This window comes from Callospermophilus lateralis, chromosome 8 (assembly GCF_048772815.1).
Source record: "Callospermophilus lateralis isolate mCalLat2 chromosome 8, mCalLat2.hap1, whole genome shotgun sequence".
NCBI classification, from domain to species: Eukaryota; Metazoa; Chordata; class Mammalia; order Rodentia; family Sciuridae; genus Callospermophilus; species Callospermophilus lateralis.
The window spans coordinates 54,033,534-54,058,689 of record NC_135312.1 but is presented as its reverse complement, the minus strand read 5'-3'; the positions used below and the strand labels follow the sequence as shown (position 1 = coordinate 54,058,689).

Here is a 25,156-nt window from a genome sequence, read left to right as displayed (position 1 = left end):
TCAGTGAGACGCTTATCTCAATACTAGCAGGTAGAGTCACAGCATGATTAGCAGTACAGCTAATTTTGAAATTCAAAGTTTACAATGGCTGCCTATGCAAAGACTCAGTTACTTTCTACCTTCATGTATATGTATGCATAGAACACTGATTAGGCAGGAATGTCTGCTTGGTGTGACTAACCACTGGCTTTTGGATTACAGAAAAAATAATACCACTGCCCTTTTAATGTGGTAGAAAAAGGAAAAAAAAAAGTGTTGTTTCCATTTCTGTTCAGTTTCACTTGAATCTAGGGAGTGAAATGAGACCCTTGATGGTAATATATGGAGAAATCAGGAAGCTCTGGTGGTGGCTGATAGGATCATGAAATTCTGCCAAGGTAAACAAATCAACTAGTCTCCGGATCAATCAGAAGAATGAACTGCAGACAGTGGAAAACCATTCACCTTCTGAAGAAGAGTAAAAGCAACTTCCTTGTGAGCTGTGGCCTCTTCATAGATCTACTCTGCAGAGATACCCATTGAGGAGACAGAGGAGCAGCAGAATCTGTAGTAACAAGCCACTATGTACAGCATGGTCAGCTGTCTTTCTATTAGCTCTCCCAGAGAACAGCACTCCTTCAAAGCTCCTAAGCACTTCCAGATAACTGTACAGTTTGGATGTCAGTTCACTTAAAATTCTCTTGGGGGAAGAGGGAGAGGGGGAGAGGCAGAGCTGAGCTGAAAATGTGTTGAGTAATGCTTCAAAAAGAACCTTTGTCCAACTCATCTTGCAATTTTTTTTTTTTATTGTTGTTGTTCTTCCAAATGCTGACCACCAAGAAGGGCTCTTGAAGGGAAACCATTTTTGGTTGCCAAGGAAATTCCTACAGAGCCCAAAGAGCTCTTTCTCCCAGAGCTGGGAACAGCAACACCTTTAGCTAGAGCAATAAGAAACACAAGTGGTCAAGGCTAGAGCCACTGCACTTTTCACCTCCTTACCTCAGGATACAGGCAATTAGCCAACTCAGACAGCCAATTAGACCAGGAACATGAACTGGGGGTTGTTTTTTTTTTAATATATTTTTTTTTTTAGTTGTTGATAGGCCTCTATTTTATTTCTTTATATGTAGTGCTAAGAATTGAACCCAGTGCCTGGCACATGCCAGGCAAGTACACTTAGCCCCAGCCCCAGCCCATGAACTTGGTTTTTATCTCTGTATTTTAAGCTTCTGAAAAAAAGTCCCAAAGTGAGCTGGGAGACAGATGCTGTTACTGAAATTCTTTTCACTTTAGCTGAATTGCTGAGCTTTTGGTGGAGTGAATCATAAAGAAGAAACTCAAACCTGAGTGGCAAGCAGTATCTTGGCAGTAGAGGAGGTTTATTAAAATAATGTTTAAAAAATCTAGGGCACAACTGGTATATCTTTTGAGAAGTTAATTGTGTTGGCAATATATGGTGACCCAGCAATTGCACTCAGAAAAACTTCTCCTCCAGAAATATTCATGAAAGAAAACTAAAAATTACAATAAGAATATTTTGTCTGAGCTTATTTGTAATCATACAGAATTGAAAATAACTCAGTATCAATTAATAGAAGATCATTTCAATAAAATATGATTCATGTATGCTATATAGCCATTAAGAAGAATAAGGCAGGTTCCATGGTACTATGGGTCAAAAAATAATCAGGTGGTAGACGAGTACAATCCTATTTCTCTTTTAAATGTGGAAGCATATAAGTATGCACCAAAAAAGTCCAGAAGACTCTACATTGAACAGATAATAGTGGTTACTTTGAAGGGTTGGAATTTAAGAATTATTACTTTCTATTTTATTCAAGCTTGCCTGGTTTAAGTTTTACAGCAGTTTTGTATATTTCTGAAATAGAAAACTCTTTTAAGATTTTTAAAAAATATTATAGTAAGAACATGCTACTATATAGTAGGTAAAGAATTCTTCTATGTGTGTGCATATATATATAACCATTTTGGTTATTATTTATTTACAACCATATGGTTATGATTTATTATCATATTACAACTGGCACAGAACCTGCTTTTAATTGAATGCTGGTTTTCTGATAGAATCAAATGACTTTCAAGAAAGTACAGCATCAATAAAAGGGAAATTCAACTGTCCCAACTTTAAAACACACAGATTCTTGAAATCAGTACTGACACAGTACTTCTCAAACTCTACTCCCATCCACCAGTAGTTAAAACTTTAAGACCATGGGACAGAGCTCAGGGTAGAAAAAGGAAGCTATATTAAGTCAAATTTCTATTAGACAAAAGGTGATGACAAACATCTGTTTTATTAGTTATCTAAATGCAAGTTGATCTTGTTTGAAAGGGACCTAAGAATAATCATGGCCACACAAGTTCCCTTCAAAAACACGTGGCCCAAGGAAAGCCATAGTCACTGAGCCATGGGGATGCTCACAGCAATTAGCAAAACCATAGTGACTGTAACCCTGCTCACAACATACCTTTGTTCTCAAGTTTTCACAGATGCAATTCCCCCTGGAGCTGTTCTGTCACAGCAGTGCCTCACTGGTCCCTGAAAACATGCTGAAGACCACTATTCTAATCTTGGAGATCATGATCTTTTCTCAGCCACCGTGCCTCCCTTGAGGGGTAAAGTAAGACTATCCATATTCAGTGTGAACTTCAGTGTTTGAGCCATAAAAAAAGAAAAAAAGATGTTTGGGTATATTTCTGTCACCATAAATATGAACCAGCTACTAAGGCTAAGGGAAGCTCCATGTATGCTCTGGGATGGAATCATACCTTCAAAACCATGAAAGAGTCATCTCAGCCAAAAGAGGTTGACTTGCACCTATGTCATGTATGAGGAAGAGAAGGACTAGGAGTCATTCAGCTACCGAGTGTTTCCTTCTAGATTTCATTTTATGGCAGTCATGTCTTTGCAATTTCAAGTTTGTATGTGACTTAATGGTTTCATCTTATTACTCTCTCACAAAATATCTAAACTTGGGTTTACTATCATAGAAGACCAACACTTCAAAAATAAAAAGCACCCAAATGTATTTAAAGCTAATGGATAATAGATGATGCTTAAAAATTATAAAACACTTTACACATTAACCCTAGGCCAAATTTCACGAGGAGACCAATGGGATAAATTCTCAGGGAAGCTTGTTAAATAATAAGTATCAAGGAAGTGATAATCAGACAAGCAGCTCTAAGGCTATGTGATCCTTACATGTCTCCCTGGGAATCTGTAAGGTATTTCCATAAATTCTGTATCCACTGCAAACTCCAGACTGCAATTTCACTTAAAGTTGAACATGGAATTGTGAGACGTTATTGCATTGTTGATAAACGTGAAAAAAAAGTCAACCCCTTCTGAAGTTATTGTACCAATGAGCACAGTACTTCTACAAGAGTTAAAGCTCAAAAGTAAAATGATGAGAAAAAATGTCTTATCCACTCAGCTAATTCTGTAACACATGAAAACTGAAACTAAAGATACCGCATTTGATGAACGCCCATCTAACACGCATGTAAAGTTTTAAAAGATCAGGAAAGGAATAAGGGGGATAAGAAACAAATCAATCTAAGATAACCAAGGAAGATAAGTGCATAATGCAAAAAAACAACTCCATAGCAACAAAATAGAAGAAGTTATTTATGTAGATTTACAACTAGATGAGCTCCAGATGTATTTTTAATCTACTGTCCACAGGTGTTTTTCTGCTTAATAAATATAACATCCAAGTTGGAATATTGTTAAAGCATTGAATCACCTAAATTTTGGCTATGCTCTTCTGCTGTTAACTATTTTGAGCTATTTCTCAATCAGGCAGCCGCTTCTGAAATCCTAAGTTCAGAAGCTTGGCAGAGCCAGAAAGAAAAAGTGCAGTCCACAGATTTGTTTCTTCTGTTTTCCCAAAACAGAATCTCATAAAAAAATATGCCCTCAAATTTTGTCACTATGTAGCTGTCAGAAAGAGCTGTTCTGTTACTCTTTGTAACTCTGAACATTAAAACCATCCCTTGTGCTACTAGGAAGTTATATAGCTCCAGGAAGCCATGAGGCACCATCGCAACTGTTGAGATTGTATTCAGGCAGAATAATCAGTCAATCAGAAACTTCAGTCGAAGTTGGATGGAAGTTTTTTGGGCCAACTTGGATAAGCACACAGGACAAGTTTGACTTTACTGCCAAGCTCACTTCCAGGACATTGGCTAATTAATTATAAAAGCTTTTCAAAACAAATTTAAGCCTGGCAACCTTTTTTCCTACCCCAACAGAGGAAAATCAGGTTAAAAAATTAAAGCCTAGATTCACTGTGTTAAGACAAGCTTTTAAAAAACGGGGAGTGGGGTCAGATTTACCGTACCTTCATCTTATTTGCAAGTCCATCTTTTCTTCTCACCCTAAAATGACCTAGGGCCTTCTATATTTCTAGTTACTAAGAGAGAAGGTACAGAAAGAAACTGGAAAGACTACTTTGAATTCCTCCCCTACTTTTGGTTGTGGAAGACATCATAAATCAGTCACAGTTCCTCTTCAAGCTCTTTGGTAGGAAGCAAAGAACAGATTTTCTTCCTCTTCTTGGGCAGAAGAACACATTAGATTAAGTATAATTACTGTAATAGACACCATTTGAATCGACAGTTGCTCTTATAATAGTATTTTTACCAACCTTCATTTGCTTGCTTTGAAAACAAGAGGAACAAAACTCTTGAGTTAAACCTTCTGGCTTCATCTTAATATGAACTTTCATGACTTTGAGATGTTAATGATAGGCAATGAAGATTCTGGTTTTAAGGACCCAGTCACACAGGTTTTATAGCAAAATGAGCTTCAAAATATCATAATATCCCAACATATTTCTTCTATCACTAGAAACAAAATCTCACGCAATTTGTATCATAAGTCATCAAACTTCTTCTACATATACCCAAATATGAAAAGATCCAAGAAGGTAGGAAATTTCTCTCAGCCAGAATTTACCTATGACAAATTCTTGGCCAGGGGAGGGCTGTTCCTAAAACAAAAAAAAAAAATTCCTCAAAAAGTCTTTTCAGATATACCTAACCTAACCAGTGTACTGCCTTACCCAATTTCAAGATCCCTGGCAAACAACCTAAATAGTCAACACTGCTTGGTAAATACTGAATGAAGCCAAATGTGCAAAAGAGCTTTGAAGGAAATCCTAGTGGTCTGGGTCTCCCTCTTCTGCTACAGGTACATACCTACCAATGTATCCAATATTTAAATGACCTTCTCCCTGATTATTTCAAGAGTTGAGCAGGTGGAAGGGAGGAGAAAATCCACATCAGCATTTGAGGGAGGAGGTATTCAAGGAGTCAAGAGTTAATCTCAAGGCAAAGGTGGAGGAAAGTGATCAGTCCTGATCAAAAGAAGAAGCCCCTCTTTTGGAGAACAAGAATAAGTAAATGAAGATAGGAAGGACAACACCAGATTTCAGAGGATCTTTAAAGTCAGGAAATTCCAAACTTAACTCGATAGTTTCCAATTTGGAGAAGAAAAATGAGGGTAATAATATGAACAGCACATTGAACTGGGAGAAAGTGGAAATAAAGGTTTAGTTCTAAAGGTTTTTCTAACAATCCAGATCGGAGATGATGACGGCCCTATTTGAGTATTGCTGGTGGAAAGGAGAAGGTAAAAAGAGTCCAAGAGCCATTTCATAAGAAGGAATGTAATTTCACCTTTCCTGTTCTTTTTAGAATTCACCACCCCTATAAACCTCTGTCATTACTACAAGTGCTGCCAGTTAAAGAAGAACACTGTCATAAATATTACTGTTTTTAGGAAAAAAATAGCAAAGTGTGAAAAAGAAATCTTCAAAACCACCCTACTTAAAAGAGAAAGAAAGGAAGAATAAGGTCACATAAATGATACACAATTAGCAATGTCAAGTGTGAAGTCAACTAGAATCACACTCTCCTATATCAAAGGACAAAAGGAGCAAGAATCAGATACTTGATTTTCTGAAGTGAGCCATATATCACTGTTTCCACTTAACAAAGTAGAAAACTGGGGTTCATTACATAACTATCTAGTTTTGAAACAAGTTCCAAGTCCATGGTACTTGCTTTTTGTTTCTTGCTCCTTCCAACATAGCTACCTCCCCTACAACCCTGAAAATGGGTTGAGGTTTCTGTCCTTTTAAAAATATGCCACTTTGATTTATTTGAAGCCATAACTTCTTTATTAATCAGGAAGCATCCTTTTATAAATATTGATAAACTATATTCTTGAAATACATCTCTCCACAGGTAGATACAGCCAACTGGGAAAATGGCCCACATTCTTTTGAAAAGAAAGCAGATTCAAAACCCAATTGCTCTTCATTTCAAATAGATTACTTGCTACATGTTTTAATAGACAAACAAATATAAAGCTAGAGAGATGATTTAACAATCAGTACCTGGGCCTGCTGTATCCCTCCAAAATTAACAACTGCCAACATTTCTTAGCTGTTTATAGTTTACCCAAACACTTTCATAAATTATCTCATTTAATGCTCACAATGCTCCTGAGGCAGAGGTTATTACTGTTTGAAAGCTAATCAACTATAGCTCCAAGGTTTAAATTGCCCAAACCATCACCACCCACAAAGGCTGGAATCAACACATAAATTCTGTTCTGACTCCAGAACTCTTCACATACTGGTTACCTTCCCTCAGGTAAAGTGCAAGCATAAAAGATGCATAATGGTCCATGTTACGTGAGGCAACCTTCATCTCTAATCTTTTCCTAGCATTGTTTAGACACACATTCACTTGTACATTTCAAAGAGTCAAGAATTCTTTGCTTACCTGGTCCTTCTCTGGTTTATCAGAAATGTCATTCAGACTGGAGGAAGTCAGATTCCTATGGGTCATGGCTGGACTACCTGGAAAAACACAAGTGATTTCTCATTAAAGACATCTCTTCAAGACTAAGACCTTGGATGTATAATTCATAAACACTAGTAGACAAAGATGAGAATGATGATGATGCTTTTAAACACATTAGGATTCTCCTGAAGAATTTTCCAGAATTCAGGTTGGAGTACAAACGTGGTTAAGTGGAAAACATTTAAAAATCCCAAATACTTTAAAAATCTTATTACCTGGTTCTACTTCAAGACAAGTTAAACTTTGAAATAAACTTCTAGGACAATAAGCATAAAGATAAATTTCCTGGGCTAGGGTTATAGCTCAGTGGTAGAGTGCCTGCCTCGCACGCATGGGGTGCTGGGTTCGATCCTCAGCAACACATAAAAATTAAAATAATAATAATAATAAAGATATTATGTCCATCTACAGCTGAAAAAAAATTTTAAATAAAATAAATTTCCTCTGGTTTGGCTCACTACTATCGCTGCCTTCTCACACACATGTTAATATCCCTGGTTTCTTTTCCTTTTCCATGGCCTGCCTTCTCACACACATGTTAATATCCCTGATTTCTTTTTCTTTTCCATTTTCCTCATCAGCAGCAGAGCTGGCCCCTGGGTGCAAGCCTGGACCTCCTCTCCCGAGGACTTGACAGTCCTTCCTAGAACACCACTTTACTCTTTTTAATGGACCAGAAAAGCCACCTGCTTTCCCTTCTCTGAGAGAGATTTCAAACAGAATAGTTCTCCTTAGTGGGTATCTGATCTGGAATCCCCACTCTCTGCCTCACAGTCATATTCTCACAGGCTCCCCTGCTTCTCTGCATTTCCATTTGGCAACCTAAAATAAACACAGCCCCTTTTCCTCCTCAACATGCCAGACTTCTGCTTCAAGTCAAAGGATAAATTTCATCAGGAATACTACATGGGAACCAATCTTCTCAGCACTATCACAGTTATGGATAAAATTAATTGGCAACCCCTCCAGTTATTCTAGACACTGTTACACACAAGTATAAAGAAAAAACATCAAGAACAGCCATAGATCATGTTCAGGTGGACCATGTTAATCAACAGAATACTGAACTTGCATTCTGCAGTTGGACCTGAAACTTGTGGGCTTACTAAGCAAAAGAGTAACTTTTTCAAATCCAGGGTGTTTGACCCAACCCCTGCAGGGTGCTGAGCAATGCATTCATTATTAATCCTCAATGATCTGACTCAGGTTGGTCTTCATAGCAAAAGGACAAGGGTTGAAAAGAAGCACAGAGGTTCAAATAGAGCGTCACATTGGCTTCAAAATCATCCTTTAGATTACAGACTAATTCCTTCACATAGAAACCCCAACACCTAATTTTACAAGAGACGAAAACCTACTCCTAATAAGTTAATTCTATGTAAAAGCAGCTCTTTAAGCAATATAATAGCCTTTAACTACCAGATCAGAAAAATCATAGTTTTCTTGAGCTGGCAAGACAGGGTATTTTCCACTCTGCTGCATTTCATTGAGTAAGCATGGCCTAGATCTCTTAAATCCTTTACCTGATGGGTGTTTTATTCTAGGAAAATTTGAGCACAGGGCATTATTTAAAGGAAAGTAACATTGGAAAAAGTGCTTCATAAGCAAAATTAAAAGAACCCCTCTGAAGGTTCTATTTTCTGCTTTGAACTGTAACCTCTTTCTAGTGTCCATACAAAAGACATCTGGTACAAACTTGAATGCCCTCAAATAATGCTGAGATTGATTCTAATAGAAATGATGAATGGATATAATTTTGCACTTTATATTTAAAAACAAATGCAGTTATTTGAACTAACACAGTGAAAGGTCTGCCTGGGTGAAGAAATCTGAATTACATACTCCTAAAGAAATGTAGTCTTAGCAGTCCTAATAAGACCTACAAGTTAAAAGCAGCTTGTGTAGGATGAATACTCCAGACTGATTTCTAATTATCAATCAAATGTATGTTATTGGCTATGTTGAAATAATCTGAAAGCAGTTTTTCATTAAACAAGTGAAATTCCCTGGGCAACAGCCTAAACATATTGATTTGTTTGAAAGCTCTATAAATACTGTAAAGGTATATTTCAGCTCAATCACCATCCTAATTGCTACAACCATAAGGAGGTAAACAACAAATGGATAAGGTTTTTATGATAATGGTAAATTTGACTGATGTGTTAACTTTTCTAAGAAACCTCATATAGTAACTCATCATTTCTCTCACTTCTGAAATGTTATAGTACAGCTATCTATATTTATTCTAGAAGGTGGGGGGGTGGTTTCAGAAGAAAGCCCAGGTTGAAGGAAGATGCAAAAAATAGATGAGAAAGAGAAGGCCAGTGTTAAGAAACAATCAAATCTATTGCCCCTTCTTAACTTTATCCAATTCCCAGTATTAACAGCTTCACCAACATTTAACCTTGTGATATGCTGTAAGAGCTCAGGAGTCAAAGCTCCCAGGTAACTAAGCATATAATCAGTATTCTTCAATTTTTTTCCCCTCTCTCTCCCTATCAAACTTCCCACCCCCATTCCACAACACCTTGAACAGGGACAGATGCTTCCCAATGCTCTTAATCAGTGGTTCCAAGTGTGGTCCCTAGACCAGCAGCATCTGTATCCCTTAGGTACTACTTAGAAATGCAAAATTCTTGAGGCTCACCCCAGACCAGTTCTATCAAAACTCTGGGTAGGGAGCACAGCAACATAGGTTTTAACAAACCTTCTAAGTGATTCTGAAACATGATAAAGATTGAGAACCACTGCTCAAAATAAAATAGTCATCTTAACAGTGTATGTCTACTAAGAATTGGAACTGGAAGAAGCACATTTAAGTCGGAGTAGCCAGAAGGGTAATTCTAATAACTTGCCCTCCTCCAAATCACTGTTCCACAACCGTCCTAGCTCAAGCAAAATCATTTGATTAGCATCCTTACCACATAAACACACAAAAGAATCCTATTTGGTTTTACCTTTGAGTCCTCACCTATACAACTAAATAAATAAATACTTTGTTTTGGAAACTCACTGATCAGACTTTTCCAGAAATGTATTAACCAAATCAAAGAAGACAGGACAAGAGCCAAATGATTACAAACCAGATTACATGTGGGAATCAGAAATTTGTGTGTGGATTTCAGCAAACCCAAGAAGCTGTTACACAACGAGTCCCTAACAACACATTCTATTGTGTACATTTTGCAACTGACATGCAATAAGACACATTGTCAGAATAAATCAGTGCATTCTATTTAGAGTTTGGGCCTATAATACAAATTTATTATACTACAATTCTGAGGGAGTTAGGGGACTAGAGAAAAATGTCACCTTGTACCAAACAGATGAAATACAAACATACCCTAAAGTGGGACAGGTGGTGAATCACTCAAAGCTACCTTGCAGACCCTGTCTTTTCTTTTCTTTAATTAGAGGTTTATAGCTATACAGAGTAGTTGATTCATTCAAACTCATACATGCATGGAATTTGATTTCAGGACATACAAATGTCTTAGCCCTGCTTTTTATCCAAAGAAACTTTGTGGGTTTTTTTTTTCCTTTGGGTTTTTTTTTTTTTTTTTAAGAGAAGAACTAGTCTTGAGTGCAGAGTCATAATTAATTTCCATATCACTGTTTTCTAGCCATAAGGGGGAAAAAATAAAAGCTTTGGAGAATCACATTTTCAAGCAGTTTCACACAATCAAAAACAATTTCATTTGCAAAGTACCCATTTGGCAGGTACATACTGTTTCTATAAAAATTAATTACATTTTGTACTGTTTGAAAATCATTGTTATTCTTTAGCATACATGTAGCAATTCATAAAGTCCTTTGCAATTCTATTAGATAAAATGGGGTATAAAGAATGCATGGCATGGAAAAAGAATGATACTTAAATATGTACATAAAAATATAAATATGTATAAACACAATGGCATCCCCCTCACCTCAAACTACATAATGAGCCAAAAGAGAACACAGGGACAAGTTAAAACAAATAGCTCAGGTCTATGAAATACACTGGGTTCTTTTTTCTTAAGAATATATAACATTTTCAGAATAAAAAATAACTAAGGTAACACACAAGTTACAGACATATAAGTTCATGTTAGAAAATTCAGAGGTATGAATCTAATCTGCACTGTGTAGGACCATAAACTAAACAGTAAATGTAATTTCAGGAAAATGCATGTGCTATACTTTGGATATGGAGTGCTCCCTACCCCTGACCCCTGTATTGAAGGCTTAGTCCTTACCCTGTGGGACTGGGAGTTGGTGGAACCTTTAGGAGATGGAGCTTAGTAAGAGAAGGCAGGCCATTGGAGATATGCTCATGAGAGGGATATGAGGACCCCTCTTCTGAGTCTTCTATTTTTTTTTTTTTTTTTGCTTCCCATATACCATGAGGTAAACAGATGTTCTCTGCCACAACTTCCCACCATGATGTACTATTCTACCACTGGCCCAAAGCAGCAGGACTAAGTGATTATGAACTGAACCTCTAAAACTATGAGCCAAAATAAATCTTTCCTCCTTGCAAATTGTTTATCTCAGGTATTTTGTTGCAGTGACAAAAATCTGACTAACAGCTTGTTAATGTGTTCTGTATCCCCATTGACGCCCCCTGCTCTATAGACATAATCCTCCCTGCTCTATAGACATAACAAACTTACTAAAGATGTCTACATCCAAGCTTAATGATTAACTAATCTTTTTGAGTACATATCTTATTTAATCTTCATATCAACCCTGGAAGATTGGTATTATTATTACCACTTAATGTTAAACAAATGAACTTCAAGAAGGTTAAGTTCATGATTACACAGCAAATGGTAAAACCGAAATTTAAAATTAGATCTCTTGATACCAGTCCCACCTCCTCTATAAAGAAAACTGCTCTATCCTGTTTGCACAAATAAAAACATATCCTTCATCATGTCAACGAAGAGAAAGTATAATGTACAACCATGAAGAATATATCCTATTTCCGTGCCAACTGTGTACAACATAACATTGCTGAGGGTGTTTGAGACAAATATGTTCTAGGTTTTCAACTTAGCTGTTCCCAAAGACGGAATCTGTATTTCTTCACTTTTTCATTTTCATAAAGAAAAGAACAGGAAAAGAATTGAACTCAGTTATTCTGCATAACACTGTGATTAAGCAGCACCAAACCACAACTCTGTGACAAAGAAGAAAGGATGCTAAAAGCAATAACAATATAATTATAAGATAATAACACCACATGCTTCTAAATGTCCTACATCATCATAGCCAAGTGTTTGGGAAATTCCATAATGTACACAAAGCCAATTCTCCATTATTTCCATATTGGTTTTCCACATTTCAAGTTACTCCAACTACAACTTCTTCCCATTTCAACCACTAAAACCAGAAATAGAACAAGGAGAATAAATCACTTAGAATACTTATAATACATTTGAGACTATCAGGAAGGAATAGCTTAGTTTTCTATCATAACAGGCTATCAAAAGCAATTCCCACCAAAAGTAATTTAAAAATACACAGATTATTAAGATTCCTAATCTACTCCCTTCACCCATCTTTTAAATAAAATGCAGAAATACATAAAATGCAAGTATTAGACTAAGGAAAGCTAAAAATATCATCAGTCATTAGGAGCTTTTTGAAAGAATTTCATAACTAAGAAATCAATTTGTCTATTTTTGTTTCATTTTAATTCTTTGGTTTAGGAGGTTTTATTGTTTGTTTGTTCATAATTTTCTATAATATAAACTCCAAGAGCCCAGAGCCAAAGCACTTGGTTTTGTCTTGTTCACGGGTCTAGCCTCAGAGCTTGGCATTAATGGAGCCTCATAAATATTGGTGAATGAATAATGCAAGTGGGTATCATCTGACTTCCATCTGGAATTACTACTCTAAACACAACTGTGCTAAGTCCATCTCCTATGGAGGGAGATGCTGCATGTACCCTCCAAGAGCCTTCAGACTTGGAAAGTCTGAGAGTAAATAAGGGAGAAGTTTGTTGCTGGCCCAGAACTAACAGAACCCAAGGGCTCTGCCAAGCTGGCCAAAGGCCTGTCAGCCAACGGAAGGAACAGAAGTCAGAAGTGATAACGGGAAAAAGAAAAACCCTGCAAACCAAGAACCAGGAGTGAGGATGCAGGAGAAATGGGACAGGGTGTCCAGTCTGGGCCAAAGGAAAGGAGAGCCCTGGGACGAAGAAAAGCCAGAGGGGTCGGTGGCCCTGAAATCACTGGAAGCATGTGATTAACTTGGAAAGTGAACGAAATTTGCAGGAAAGACAACAACATCAAAAGACCCAGATAACTATCAAAGTATGTGAGTGAAGTTCAGCCAAAAGTGAAGTCATCCCTAATGTATGGGACAAAGATAACAGAGAAGATGCTCTTACATAGAGAGCTAGAAGTGTGCAGGGGTCAGATCACAGCAGGACACCTGTAACGAGGAGGTGGCAATCAACACCCTCTTCCTTTTTGTTAACATTTTTAAATTTTTAATCAATTGTTTATTTATTCTAATTTGTTACACATGACAGCAGAATGCATTTAGATTTATAGTATACAAACAGAGCACAATTTTTCATTTCTCTGGTTTTACACCAAGTAGAGTCACACCATTTGTGTCTTCATACATGTACCTAGGGTAATGAAGTCCATCTCATTACACCATTTTTCCTACCCTCATACCCCTTCCCTTCCCCTTTCTCCTCTATCCATAGTTCCTCCATTCCTCCCATGCTCCCCCTAACCCCCATTATGAATCAGCAACCATTCAGTCTTTGGGACTGGCTAACTTCACTTATCACAATATTCTCCAACTCCATCTATTTTCCTGAAAATGCCATGATTTTATTCTCTTTTAATGCTGAGTAATATTCTATTGTGTATATATACCATACTTACTTTATCCATTCATCTACTGAAGAGCATCTGGGTTGGTTCCACAATTTAGCTATTGTGAATTGTGCTGCTATAAACATTGATGTGGCTGTGTCACTGCAGTATGCTGTTTTTCAGTCCTTTGGGTACAAACTGAGGAATGGGATAACTGGGTCAAATGGTGGTTCCACTCCAAGTTTTCTAAGAAATCTCCATAATGCTTTCCAGATTGGCTGCACCAATTTGCAGTCCCACCAGCAATGTAAGAGTGTGCCTTTTTCCCCCACATCCTGGCCAAAACTTACTGTTGCTTGTATTCTTAATAACTGCCATCTGACTGGAGTGAGATGAAATCTTAGAGTAGTTTTGATTTGCATTTCTCTAATTGTAGAGATGTTGAACATTTTTTCATATATTTGTTAATTGATTGTATATCATCTTCTGAGAAATGTCTATTCAGTTCCTTAGCCCATTTATTGATTGGGTTATTTGGTTTTTTGGTATTTTTTTTTATTTCTTTATATATCCTGGAGATTAGTGCTCTATCTGATGTGCATGTGGTAAAATTTTGCTCCCATTATGTTGGCTCTCTTTTGCTGAGAAGAAGCTTTTCAGTTTGAATACATCCCATTTACTAACTCTTGATTTAATTTCTTGCCCTTTAGGAGTCTTGTTAAGGAAGTAGGGGCCTAATCTGACACAATGAAGATCTGGGCCTTCTTTTTCTTCTATTAGGTGCAGATACCACCCTCTTCTTTCAAAGATCGTTCTCTACTCTACACCCTCTACTATCTAAGCCACTTTGATAATCTTCTAACCTCAACTTCCTTCACTCAATTAATAATAACACTGCACTAAACATTTAATTTTTATAGTGACTTAAAATAGGCAGCTTAATTTTTTTTAAAGTTCTTCATTCTCAACTACCGCCCCCCAACACACACACTACATAAAATCACTAGTCATCTGAGAAAGCATTCAGAAACAGACCATGGTTGGAAAATTTATTAAAAAGGAAATTCCCTATAAAGTACTATAAGGAATCTGTTGTCCTTTCAATTATAGTGCTTTGTGATTCTATAAAAGTTCTCTCAAAGGACATATACATACACATGAGCACATATATATGCAGACACACACTATGCATGCACACATGCAAAAATTAAAACTATGAACAAAAAACTTAGGTAGATATATCTAAAATACTTTGTGACCTTCTTACCTCACAGAAACAGAAAAGAGCAGTACCTAAAGCGAGCCCATCCTAGTTAATAAAAGTGTAAACAGGGAAGGCCTATCAATGGCAGAATATGAGAGCAGTAAAGAAACATCTCACTGTCTTCATTCCAAAAAGGTACCAACCCAAACTGATATTCACGAAATGCCCCTAAACTAAGTTAAAGAGGAATATGAGTAGGTTCCTGCAGCCACATCATTGCAAGGACTGGACGTTTACCAGTGTGTGACTGGAAAAGTTTGGACTCTCTCTTGCACACATATATAGACACCAAATACAACATAATAGTAAAATATCATTCATAGGATTAAGAATTCTCTGATTTGATGAAGTGAGTTTTAAATATTTTAAGAAAGCTACCAGTTCAAGATAATATACTTAGCATATGACTTAATAGATGGGTTTACTTCCACACCCTTCCTAGATATTTCCAACAAAAATACTAAAAAAAGGGGGGGGGGATAAGCCACATCAATGAAAATAACTGGCAAAAGAGAAACACAGACAAGAGACTTCAAACACTCTATAAGAAGAAAAGCAAACAGAGTAGTAGAATCTGACACTATTCAGAAATTGTAGTGTTGAATATGTGCTGAGGGGCATGACGTCACAAAAGAGATCTTCCCACTCCTGAAGAAGCTCCATACTGAAAGACTCCAAGTAGATGGAGGCAGAGATGTAGGCTGAAAGGAACAAATTCATGGAAATACCATGCACCAAAAATTTAACACCATCCCAGGGAACAGACTAACTAGCAGCAGCCAAGGCATTTACAACTGCCAGGCTCTTTACTATAGAGAAACTCAGCAAAGACAAAGATAATTAGTGCAGAGTCTGTACCACAGAGCCAAGCCCTGTGAATTCCAGCACTGTAGAGGACCCTCTTGGGATAATGCACTGTAGAGCAAGTGTTCTTTCTCAAAGGCAAATGAACAACTGAGGAGCATCAGGCATTCAGGAGAGGAAGGCAGATCACAGCAAGCATTTCAGAGATAACCATAAAGAAAGGAGACAAAATAAATTAGAAAAAGAAGTATAATTTAGAACACTCAAAAATTCTTATTAATTAGCAGAGATCCAAGACAATAATGTATCTATAAAATATAGACAAGATTCTATAAAAAATAGAAGAAAAGGTCACAGAATGAATAAATAATTAGTTTAAATATATATAGGTACATTTTTTATGTGTACACATGTTTAATATATTTAAATATAAAAAACATTAAATATGTTTAAACTAATCATTTTGTTCATTCTGAAAGCTTTCCTTGTGTGTGTAATGTAATAAATATATATATATATATATATATATATATATATATATATATATATATATGAGAGAGAGAGAGAGAGAGGAGAGCATGAGCAAGAGAGAGATGATTATAACAAATAATACCCCTTCCAGGCACAATTACGCACACCTGTAATCCCAGTGACTTGGGAGGCTGAGACTGGGAGATCACAAGTTTAAATCCAGCTATAGTAATTTAATAAGGCCTTAAGCAATATAATGAGGCCCTGTCTCAAATAAAAAGGGCTAGGGATGTCGCTCAGTGGTAAGGTAAAGTGTCCCTGAGTTAAACCCCCAGAACTACAACAACAACAACAACAAAATTCAAAATCCTCAATACAAGAGCTAGAAAATAACAAGAAAGTCTTCCAAAAAAATAAGGAGATGGGGTGGACAATGCCAGGAAACGTAAGAGAATATATCAGAGTATAGCGAATCAATCCAAGAAGCCCCATATCTAATTATTAGGAGTCCTATTAGGTCAGAACAACAAAAAGGAAGGAAACAACACTATGAGAGAATAACCCAGAGCTAAAGGACATGCTTCTTCCACTCACAAGGGCCTCTAGGGGATAATAAAACAAACCACAAAAAATTTTTAAAAAAATCCCAGTCTTGTATATAGATGAGTCATTGTGAAACTTCCTCACACCAAGAATGAAGAGAATATTCTAAAATGTTCTGACCAGAATTAGATCTTGGAATTCTCTTAAGCAGCAGAAACCAAAGTTCCATGGTAGAAGTTAATGGAACCCTGTTTTCAAAGTTCTAAAAAAAAAAAAATTACTTTCAATCAGGGATTCTACATGCTTCCAAATCATCAGTCATGGGGGAAAAAGAAAGAAAAAATTTCAGGTGAAAAATGTTAATAGTAGTATACCCTTTCATACAAAGTTACATGACCATGTGATTTAGCAAAATGAGGTAATGACTAAGGAAGGGGATATGTGGTCTCCAACTCTGGAGAGCCAGAGAAGCAAACCTCAGAATACCCACCATGCAGCAGGCCCAGGGACAAGCAGGAGGATGGTAAAGGGGACAGGGGAATCCACATGAAGGGGCAGCCCTGCCAGAAGGTGATACCCAGGCACACTACAGGTGCATTAGCATGCCTGCAACACTGAAAGAGCTTGAGAATACAGTAATAAGTAATTTTTAATGCAATTCAAAACTCTAGTTTAAAAAAAGATGTTCACAAAAGAAAATGTACTTACAGCTCATTACATAGCTTTAGAGTGAACTATATTCATGCAGTCATAATACAAATTCTATTTATGGATTCCTAGCATTAGAATCAACTGACAGAGAAAGCACACATTTATTTATAGATAAAGATGAGAATGTAAATCTAACCAGTATTGACAATAAAAGTAAAAGAAGCAATGACAGAAGTCTAGAAGTATCAGCATTAAGGAAGGGCCAGGGACAGGTCCAATATTTCAGTCCATGAAATATTATTTATAATTTTTTTAATTATGGCAAAGGAAACTTTTTCTGAAATCTGTCTGAATTATCAAAGATTATAATCCATAGCTGGAGTTACCAAAAATTCTTATACCTGAAAAGTATGAGTATGTGCAGAAAAAGCACAATATTAACAAGATCCTCTGTGTGAAGTCAAATAAATATCTAGATGTTGATATAAATATAGATACAGATATTGTAGAAACAGACATAAATTTTAAAAGGTTAATAGATACATTCTCTGAGCCTCCACTTAACAAATGTAGCCCCCTCCCCTTGTGCTCTAGATTTATGGCTCACAAAACATATTTGGGGAAAAGTCATTCAATTGGCTTCCTTGTGTGACCAACTCCTCATGACCTTGCTGACTGCATGTCCCAATTGCCTTGTATATACCTATATTCATAAGCTCATCTTCAACCAAAGTGACATTTAGGGTCCTCCTAGAGTTACCCTGGGGGATTCCAGGCAGAAACAAGAAGGTCCAGGATTTCCTTCTTATTGAAAGCTGAAGCTGAACTGAAAAACTTGTAGCTCTGAGTTAATACTATTCTACTTCTAAATCACCTCTACTAAGAAGTTGGAACTAAGAAGTTCCAAGGGTGAGGGTATTTTATGACCCAGACCTGCCTAATAGTAACTACCATGATCATTACTTTTTTTGCTAAGCATGAGCTTGGAAAGGAGATAGAATGGTGGCTCACATCTTTCCTTTCTGGGAAGAGCCTACTGGATCCATAAAGAGAAGTAAAAGAATCATGCCAACATGTTATCATAGAAAGAAGACAAAGCGAGAGTAAGAAAAGATTAGCCAATTGAGTAATGATCATATATAGGATTATTATAAAAGCTAAACAAGAAAATGCATAAGAAGGGTCTTCTCAGATGTTCAATAAATGTTAGTTTTCTTTCCATTTTTCCCTGCAATCATGCCACTCAGAACTCAAGATTCTTAGGAAACTGTGAACTGCATTTGCCATTGTGAGGTCCCGTTAACAGTCATCATTTGTAATTTTCCAGTCTAAGGTGATGAGTTCAGAGAACTGAAAGGTTGCAATTCTAACTGATATCTTGAGGTTGAGGTTGAAGTCATCTAAGTCAACTCAAAAAATGAAGACTGAGGACTAAATGGAGCTATTCTTAATCACACAGGGGATATGTGATCACACCAGGCAAACCAATGTGAGACAGCTTCTAGCAAAAGTGTTAGACGTCTCATTGAGTGCAGAGGTCATTAACAATCATTTACTTCAAAAACCTATGCAATAAGCACCTTACTTACATATATTACATTGTGGGTATAAAAAGGTCTTTAATGGTAATTTCTAATATTCTTTTGAGGAGCTGTGATCTAGTTTGTCATTCTGATGGAGGACAAGACAACTTTTCTACATTTGCTACTAAAATGGTGTGGAGGATGAGCTGGTGGAAAAAAAAAAAGCAAGTGTTAAAACATATGAAGCATCATGAGGAAAAAAAGCAGAGATTTTGAGAATGCTTCACTGAGTCTAGTTATGCTAGTTAAAGATTGCTTAAATCAGTGGGCAAAGGTAATTTTTAAAAAAAAAAAACAACTCTATTTTCTGCTGAACCAAGATAAAGAGAAATGAAACAGAGAATAAGAAAGAAACACTGATTAGGAATAATGTGAACCAGAAGCAGAACCTCAGCTTCTAAAATTCTCTGATACAGTACTACTAAAGTTTTCTCACAGTTGTACATTATCTGTGGACCAGGAATACAATACAGAGGGTACAATAAATTTAGATGCCCCAGGGAAAAGTCCCTGGTAGGTTGGGCATGTTATTATAGATGTGGCTCATATAATAACAGAGCCAAAGGGCACCTGGGTGTCCTCTAACCTACTTTTCAAATGTGATTCTTCCTATAACATTAGATACAGCTAGTTTCTTACTATCTGCTTACATACTTTTGCTGACAGGAAATCTGCCACTTATGAAACAATCCCTTTCACTGTAGTGAAGTTCTTCTTATATTCGGTAAACTGCATCCATACCCCAGGTAAGCAGTAGCATTTTCAAGGAGCAAAGTCAGTACATACATTACATTCAGAGTGCCAACTAAAGCACACACTTGCTCAGAAAGACTGATTTCCACTCAAATACACATAATTTATATTTTTCTTCTTAGAAATAATGTACATCTTCATATGTTCCCAAGCTTTACTGAGAATTTCCATACATAGAAGCCCTCACCTTATCTTTGACAATTCTCTACCAGCAGGGAGCTAGTCTATAAAGTTCCCATCCCTCCCAGAAGCTAGTATACAAAGGGCCTTTAGTGGGAAATTCTGTCCCCTTGTACAAGAGGGAGATACCTATATCCTCACCAAGAGGGCTTTATCAGCCTGAATTTAGAAAAAAAGTAAATCTGCAGCAGTCCACAGATCCTCTTTGAAAATCAATGGACTCTAGAAATGAATTCCATTCTTATCCAGAGACATAAAGAGCCTAAAGCAAATATCTTCCTCACTACAATTTTCATCCATAGGTCTAACATTGTTCTCTAAAGCAACAAAGCAAGGTCTACTTTCCTCTACATATTTGTATTAGGCCAGCTCTCTTGGACCAACTAAGGATGACCATGCCTAGATGTCTCAGTGTCTGGTCACCTCTTAGATGGTCTCCAGGTTACCATTCTCTTCCACCAGATGTGAACCACTTACCCACGAGGACTTCTCACCCTACTCATGATAAGCCTAGCTTATCATAAACATCAGTGTTGCTCTTATGGTAAACAGGTTTAACTGGCAGATCTCTGAAGACAGGGACTGGGTGTCTTGATCACTGTATATTTCCAGCACCTTGCTGAGAACTGGGCAAAGAGTAATCCTCAAAAATATTTAAGGGAATGATCCAGGCAGGAGGATCAAGAGTTCAAAGCCAGTCTCAACAACAACAAGGCGCTAAGCAACTCAGTGAGACCCTGTCTCTAAATAAAATACAAAATAGGTTGGGGATGTGTGTGACTTGATGGTTGAGTCCCCCAGAGTTCAATCCCCGGGTACCACCCCCAAAAAAGTATTTAAGTGAATGAATGAATTTGACAATCCAAATGAATTATTATAACACCTCAAAATTCTATCACTATATCTGGAAATAATGAAATTATTACCAGTAAAGGGAGAAGGAACCTTCCCAGTTAATAGTTAAAATAATCACTTTTACTAAAGACCACAGCTATAACTATGATTGACATTTTTTACAAATAATAATACAATATGAGCTATTAACTGGAAATCCTTCATACACATTCTAGGCACTTCTCTAGAAATGCAGACAAAAAGTTTCTAAGATGGTCTTTGGAAGTTGGGGAAATGATTCAACCTTGAGACTTTAAACTCAGAGCCCAGCTTAAATGTGTGCTAGATGTACAGATTTGACTGAGCAGAAAACGTGACATTATAATTGGATTTACCGTGTTCTTCCTCAAAAAGGATACTAATATTAGTCTCTCCACCACATTTACCTAAAAAGACCGTACACCAGTTTGTAACCATGGTTTCTACTTACAGAACACATAGTGTACAGCTTTCTGAAAACAAAGTTGGTCACAGCCCATCGTAGTTTGTGTACTCCAACTATTGCCTGGGGTTGAGAAGAATGGCCTTAGAAAACAGAAACATCCCAGAAAGTTACGCTTTGGAATGCTGACTTGTTTCCTCTCACTGAGGGACACCAGGAATTTCATATTCTGAGCCAAAACAGCGAAACTCTGAGTCATCCGTGTCCATACTTCTTTTTAGCAGACAAAAGTAGTATCTGTGGCAAGAGTAGTATCAGAATGAATGATGAGCAGAGCGAGGAATGAAGAGGGAAAGTGTCATCTGGAGTCTACACTGAGTGCAACGCCAGTTAACCTATCTACTGGGTGACCTCAAACACTCCCTTTCAGACAGGTAGGGTTACAAAAAAGAACCACCTCAGATTCTCATGGGTTAACTCTACTGTAATTGATTTCTCACTCTTGACACTGACTACTGTGTATTGACAGGGACATGGTTCTGCATCTCTGTTCTTATACCAGGACCCAGTTGCAGGTAGCAGCTACTCTCTAGAACACTGTTGGTTGGAGGAAGAACAGATGAGTGACGTGTGCACTGTCTCTAGAAGCTCCCCCTGGGACTGATACCCACTACTTTTGCTCACAATTCCTTGGCCAAAGCAAGTATGTGGTCACACCTAACCTCAGTTGAGCAAAAAAGTACAGTCTTCATAAGTTCCCTGAAAAGAAGGAAAGCTGGAATATTTGTGAATAACCCTAATACCTACCATAAATACATAACCTACTGATCCCAGGTGCCTTCACCTACAAGAAAAGCCAGTGAGGCCTACCTCATAAGAATATTCTGTGGGAACCACACACATAAATGATAGGGAGTACCCATAGTTGCCCTGGTTGTGATATCTCAATAATGGATAGGATGACCCAGTCAGCAAGAAATGGAGGCCATGGGCAGAGAGACCAATCATCAAAATCTACTACTATTAGAAGCTGGAGAAAACCAGAGCTTCCCCCATGGCACTACAGCCGGTCAGTTTTGGGATGATGTTAAAAAAACTGATCTGATAAATCAAGAAAAGATGAGGTGTTACCTCATCTTTTCTCTCATTTTCAGATTAAGTGTTCATTTAATCAACAAGTATTATAAAATATCTATGTGTCAGACACCATATTAGACCCTGGGTGAAAAAAATAAATCATTGTTTCTTATCCCACCCCATCCCCCAAAAAACAACCTTTCTAAGAATCAGAGTTTATGCCCAGTAACAGTTCTCTATACCACCACCATCAACAAATAAATAATACAAAACAAGAAAATCTAAATGAATTTGAGAAATTAGTCATCATTCCTTCCAAAACTTTTGTTTTGTCCAAAAGTCAAAAACAAAAATGTAATGATCTATTTAAAAGGTTTGTCTTAAGCTCTGGATACTACATATTCTGCTTAAGTAGATGGAACATATTCTTTTTCCTCTCTTTTCTTTAGATTGACTAAACTACACTCATAAAAGATCTTCTCCATAACAACCTGGTGGGGAAAGAGATACAGGTGTGACTGACAACACATGGTTAACAAATAATTTAGCCATGGTGAGAATCATGCGGATGAACTGGTCCAGTCAAACATTTACTGAACATTTACTAAGTGTGTGACATTATGCTTGGCACTAGGAACAAAGACGAATGGGATGTGGTTCAAGTTCTTTAGCCACTTTGCCAACAATGCAGGTGTGATGATAAATCTGTGGAGGCAGGAGAGCTGGGTTACAAGAACATAGTGAGGGAGAAGCCCTTTGGTGGGATAGGAGAGAGGAACAAGAACAACATGAAAAAAAAAATTATCCTGGAGGAAATATGAACTTCAATGACAGGTTAAATTTAGTCACATCAAGTGGGGGCCGCTAACCAGAATATGTGAGATGGAAACACATGCAGTCTGGGCATGTGAGGATCTAAATCTAAATTACTTGAGCTTGAAGTATAAGAGTGGAATGCCAAAAGATGATTAAGGAGTTAAGCAACGACCAAGTCAAGAAGCATCTCACAGGCTAGAAAACTTGGGCTTGATCTTACAAATATTAGCCAGACTAGGAACCATGAGCTTGGACTTAATCATAATAGGAAGTTCACTCAAGGTTTTTGATTAAAAAAAAAAAAGCTACACTTGTAGCTTATTTAGGTAATTCTGGCAGTTGTGAAGGATTAATTTAAATACGTAGTAGTAGTAATAGAATGATTCATTTAAAGAAGTAATAACAAAGGCTTGGAAAAGAAGAAGCAATTGATATAGTCCACAAAGGAGATGATAAGGCCCTGAAGCAGAGCAGCTATAACAAAAAGGTTCATGATGGGCAGGAATTAATAGGAAGCAAAGCAGCATAAGAAGATGGAGAATGGAGAATGAAGAGGAGTTCAAAATAAAAGGGGTTCGTTGGCCTGTCAGGAGAATGGATGAGGGTCTACAGAGCTGGGAGATGCATTCAAAGGAGTAGAACTGAGATGTGAATTACCAGGACATCCATACATATCATAAACATTCAGCTTACCACAGAAAGAAAAACCCTATTTCTGAAGATTCTGCCAGCAATTTTCATCAAAGTAAAATTCTACTGTTTGCTGCCAAGAAGAAATTTCATTATTAACTTTGAAATTGATATCCACAGCTAGAATATTACATTTGCTTTTCCCCCTCGTCTCTCTCTCTCACACATGTGCACAGACATACTAATTCAAGTAGGTAGATCTTCAATTGTCTCCAGTAATTACATCCAGACATTGTCGGGTCTAATAAGAGTATTTTATTGTATATTTGCACGAAAGACTCTCCATCAGTTTCAAATTACTCTAGTCTACCTCAGAAGTCCCCTGGAAGACCACAGTTCAATAGGTTCTTTGGTAGACCTTGAACTGGTAAATCCAACCTCCTTCATTAGAAGAGAACTCTCATCTTCCTCATTAAAGAGTACATGGTGAGGGAGAAAGATTTTCTGTATACTGGTTTTGCACAGCTTCACAATGCTGACACACTTCAAAGTCAAAGCTACAATTCCTGTTGTGATTGGGTGGTAGTCATTAATGCCACTAGTCAAATACTAGTGAATCACTACCTTCTGGGCATAAACATTCCTTGAAGTAATGTGTGGATACATGACTAACTATATCAAATGAAATGTACGGGTACAAGTTTAACAGGCAGACTACGCATTACCATGAATCTTCTCTGCTGCTAGTGACTGTAGAAACATGCGGTTGAGCCTGAATCCTGATGAAGGATGTTGAGCAGAGCCCCCTAAACACCTACATTAGATATGCAGTAGCATGAATAAAAAAGAAACTTTTGTCGTGTTAAGCAACTGAGATGGAGGGAGAGGGGGGTTGTCACTGAAGCAAAATCTAGCCCTTCCTGACTACTAGTTATCACGTTCTTCTTATCCCCTTAAAATTATCCTCTATCAAGCATCCCTCACCAGGGTTCTCTGGGAAGCCAAGAAGGAATCAAAGCCACAAGCAAATAGTAAATATCATATCTTAATGATTCTTACTTGGCCTTTCCTTTCAATACTTTCAATTATTATCAATATGCTTTTTTAAATTTCTCATTTTAGTCATCTGGTTCTGTTGTTCATTCATTCATTTATTCTATACTTATTGATTCACTGCTATGTATAAGGCATTCTACAAGACACAACAGAATAAATGTCAAATTTTTTGACCTCCTTAACACACTTAAACATTAAAAATGTTATTTATCTAGATCACATCTACCAAAATTTACCATATCAAATCAACTTAGATATCTGTCAATAGATAAATTAATTAAGAAACTGTGATTTATATATACAATGGAGTTATACTCAGCCTAAAAGAAGAATGAAATTATGGCATTTTCCA

At 37.1% G+C, this 25,156-nt stretch overlaps 1 protein-coding gene across 3 annotated transcripts in view; it reads right to left on the bottom strand.

The window, feature by feature from the left end:
• Slc4a4 (solute carrier family 4 member 4) overlaps positions 1-25,156 on the bottom strand; it is a 327,804-nt gene that overhangs the window by 134,052 nt on the left and 168,596 nt on the right. For all 3 annotated transcript variants that reach the window (XM_076865382.2, XM_076865383.2, XM_076865381.2), the window contains exon 7: positions 6,799-6,875. In XM_076865382.2, coding sequence (XP_076721497.1) covers positions 6,799-6,875 — 77 coding nt within the window. The remainder of the gene's footprint in view (positions 1-6,798; positions 6,876-25,156) is intronic.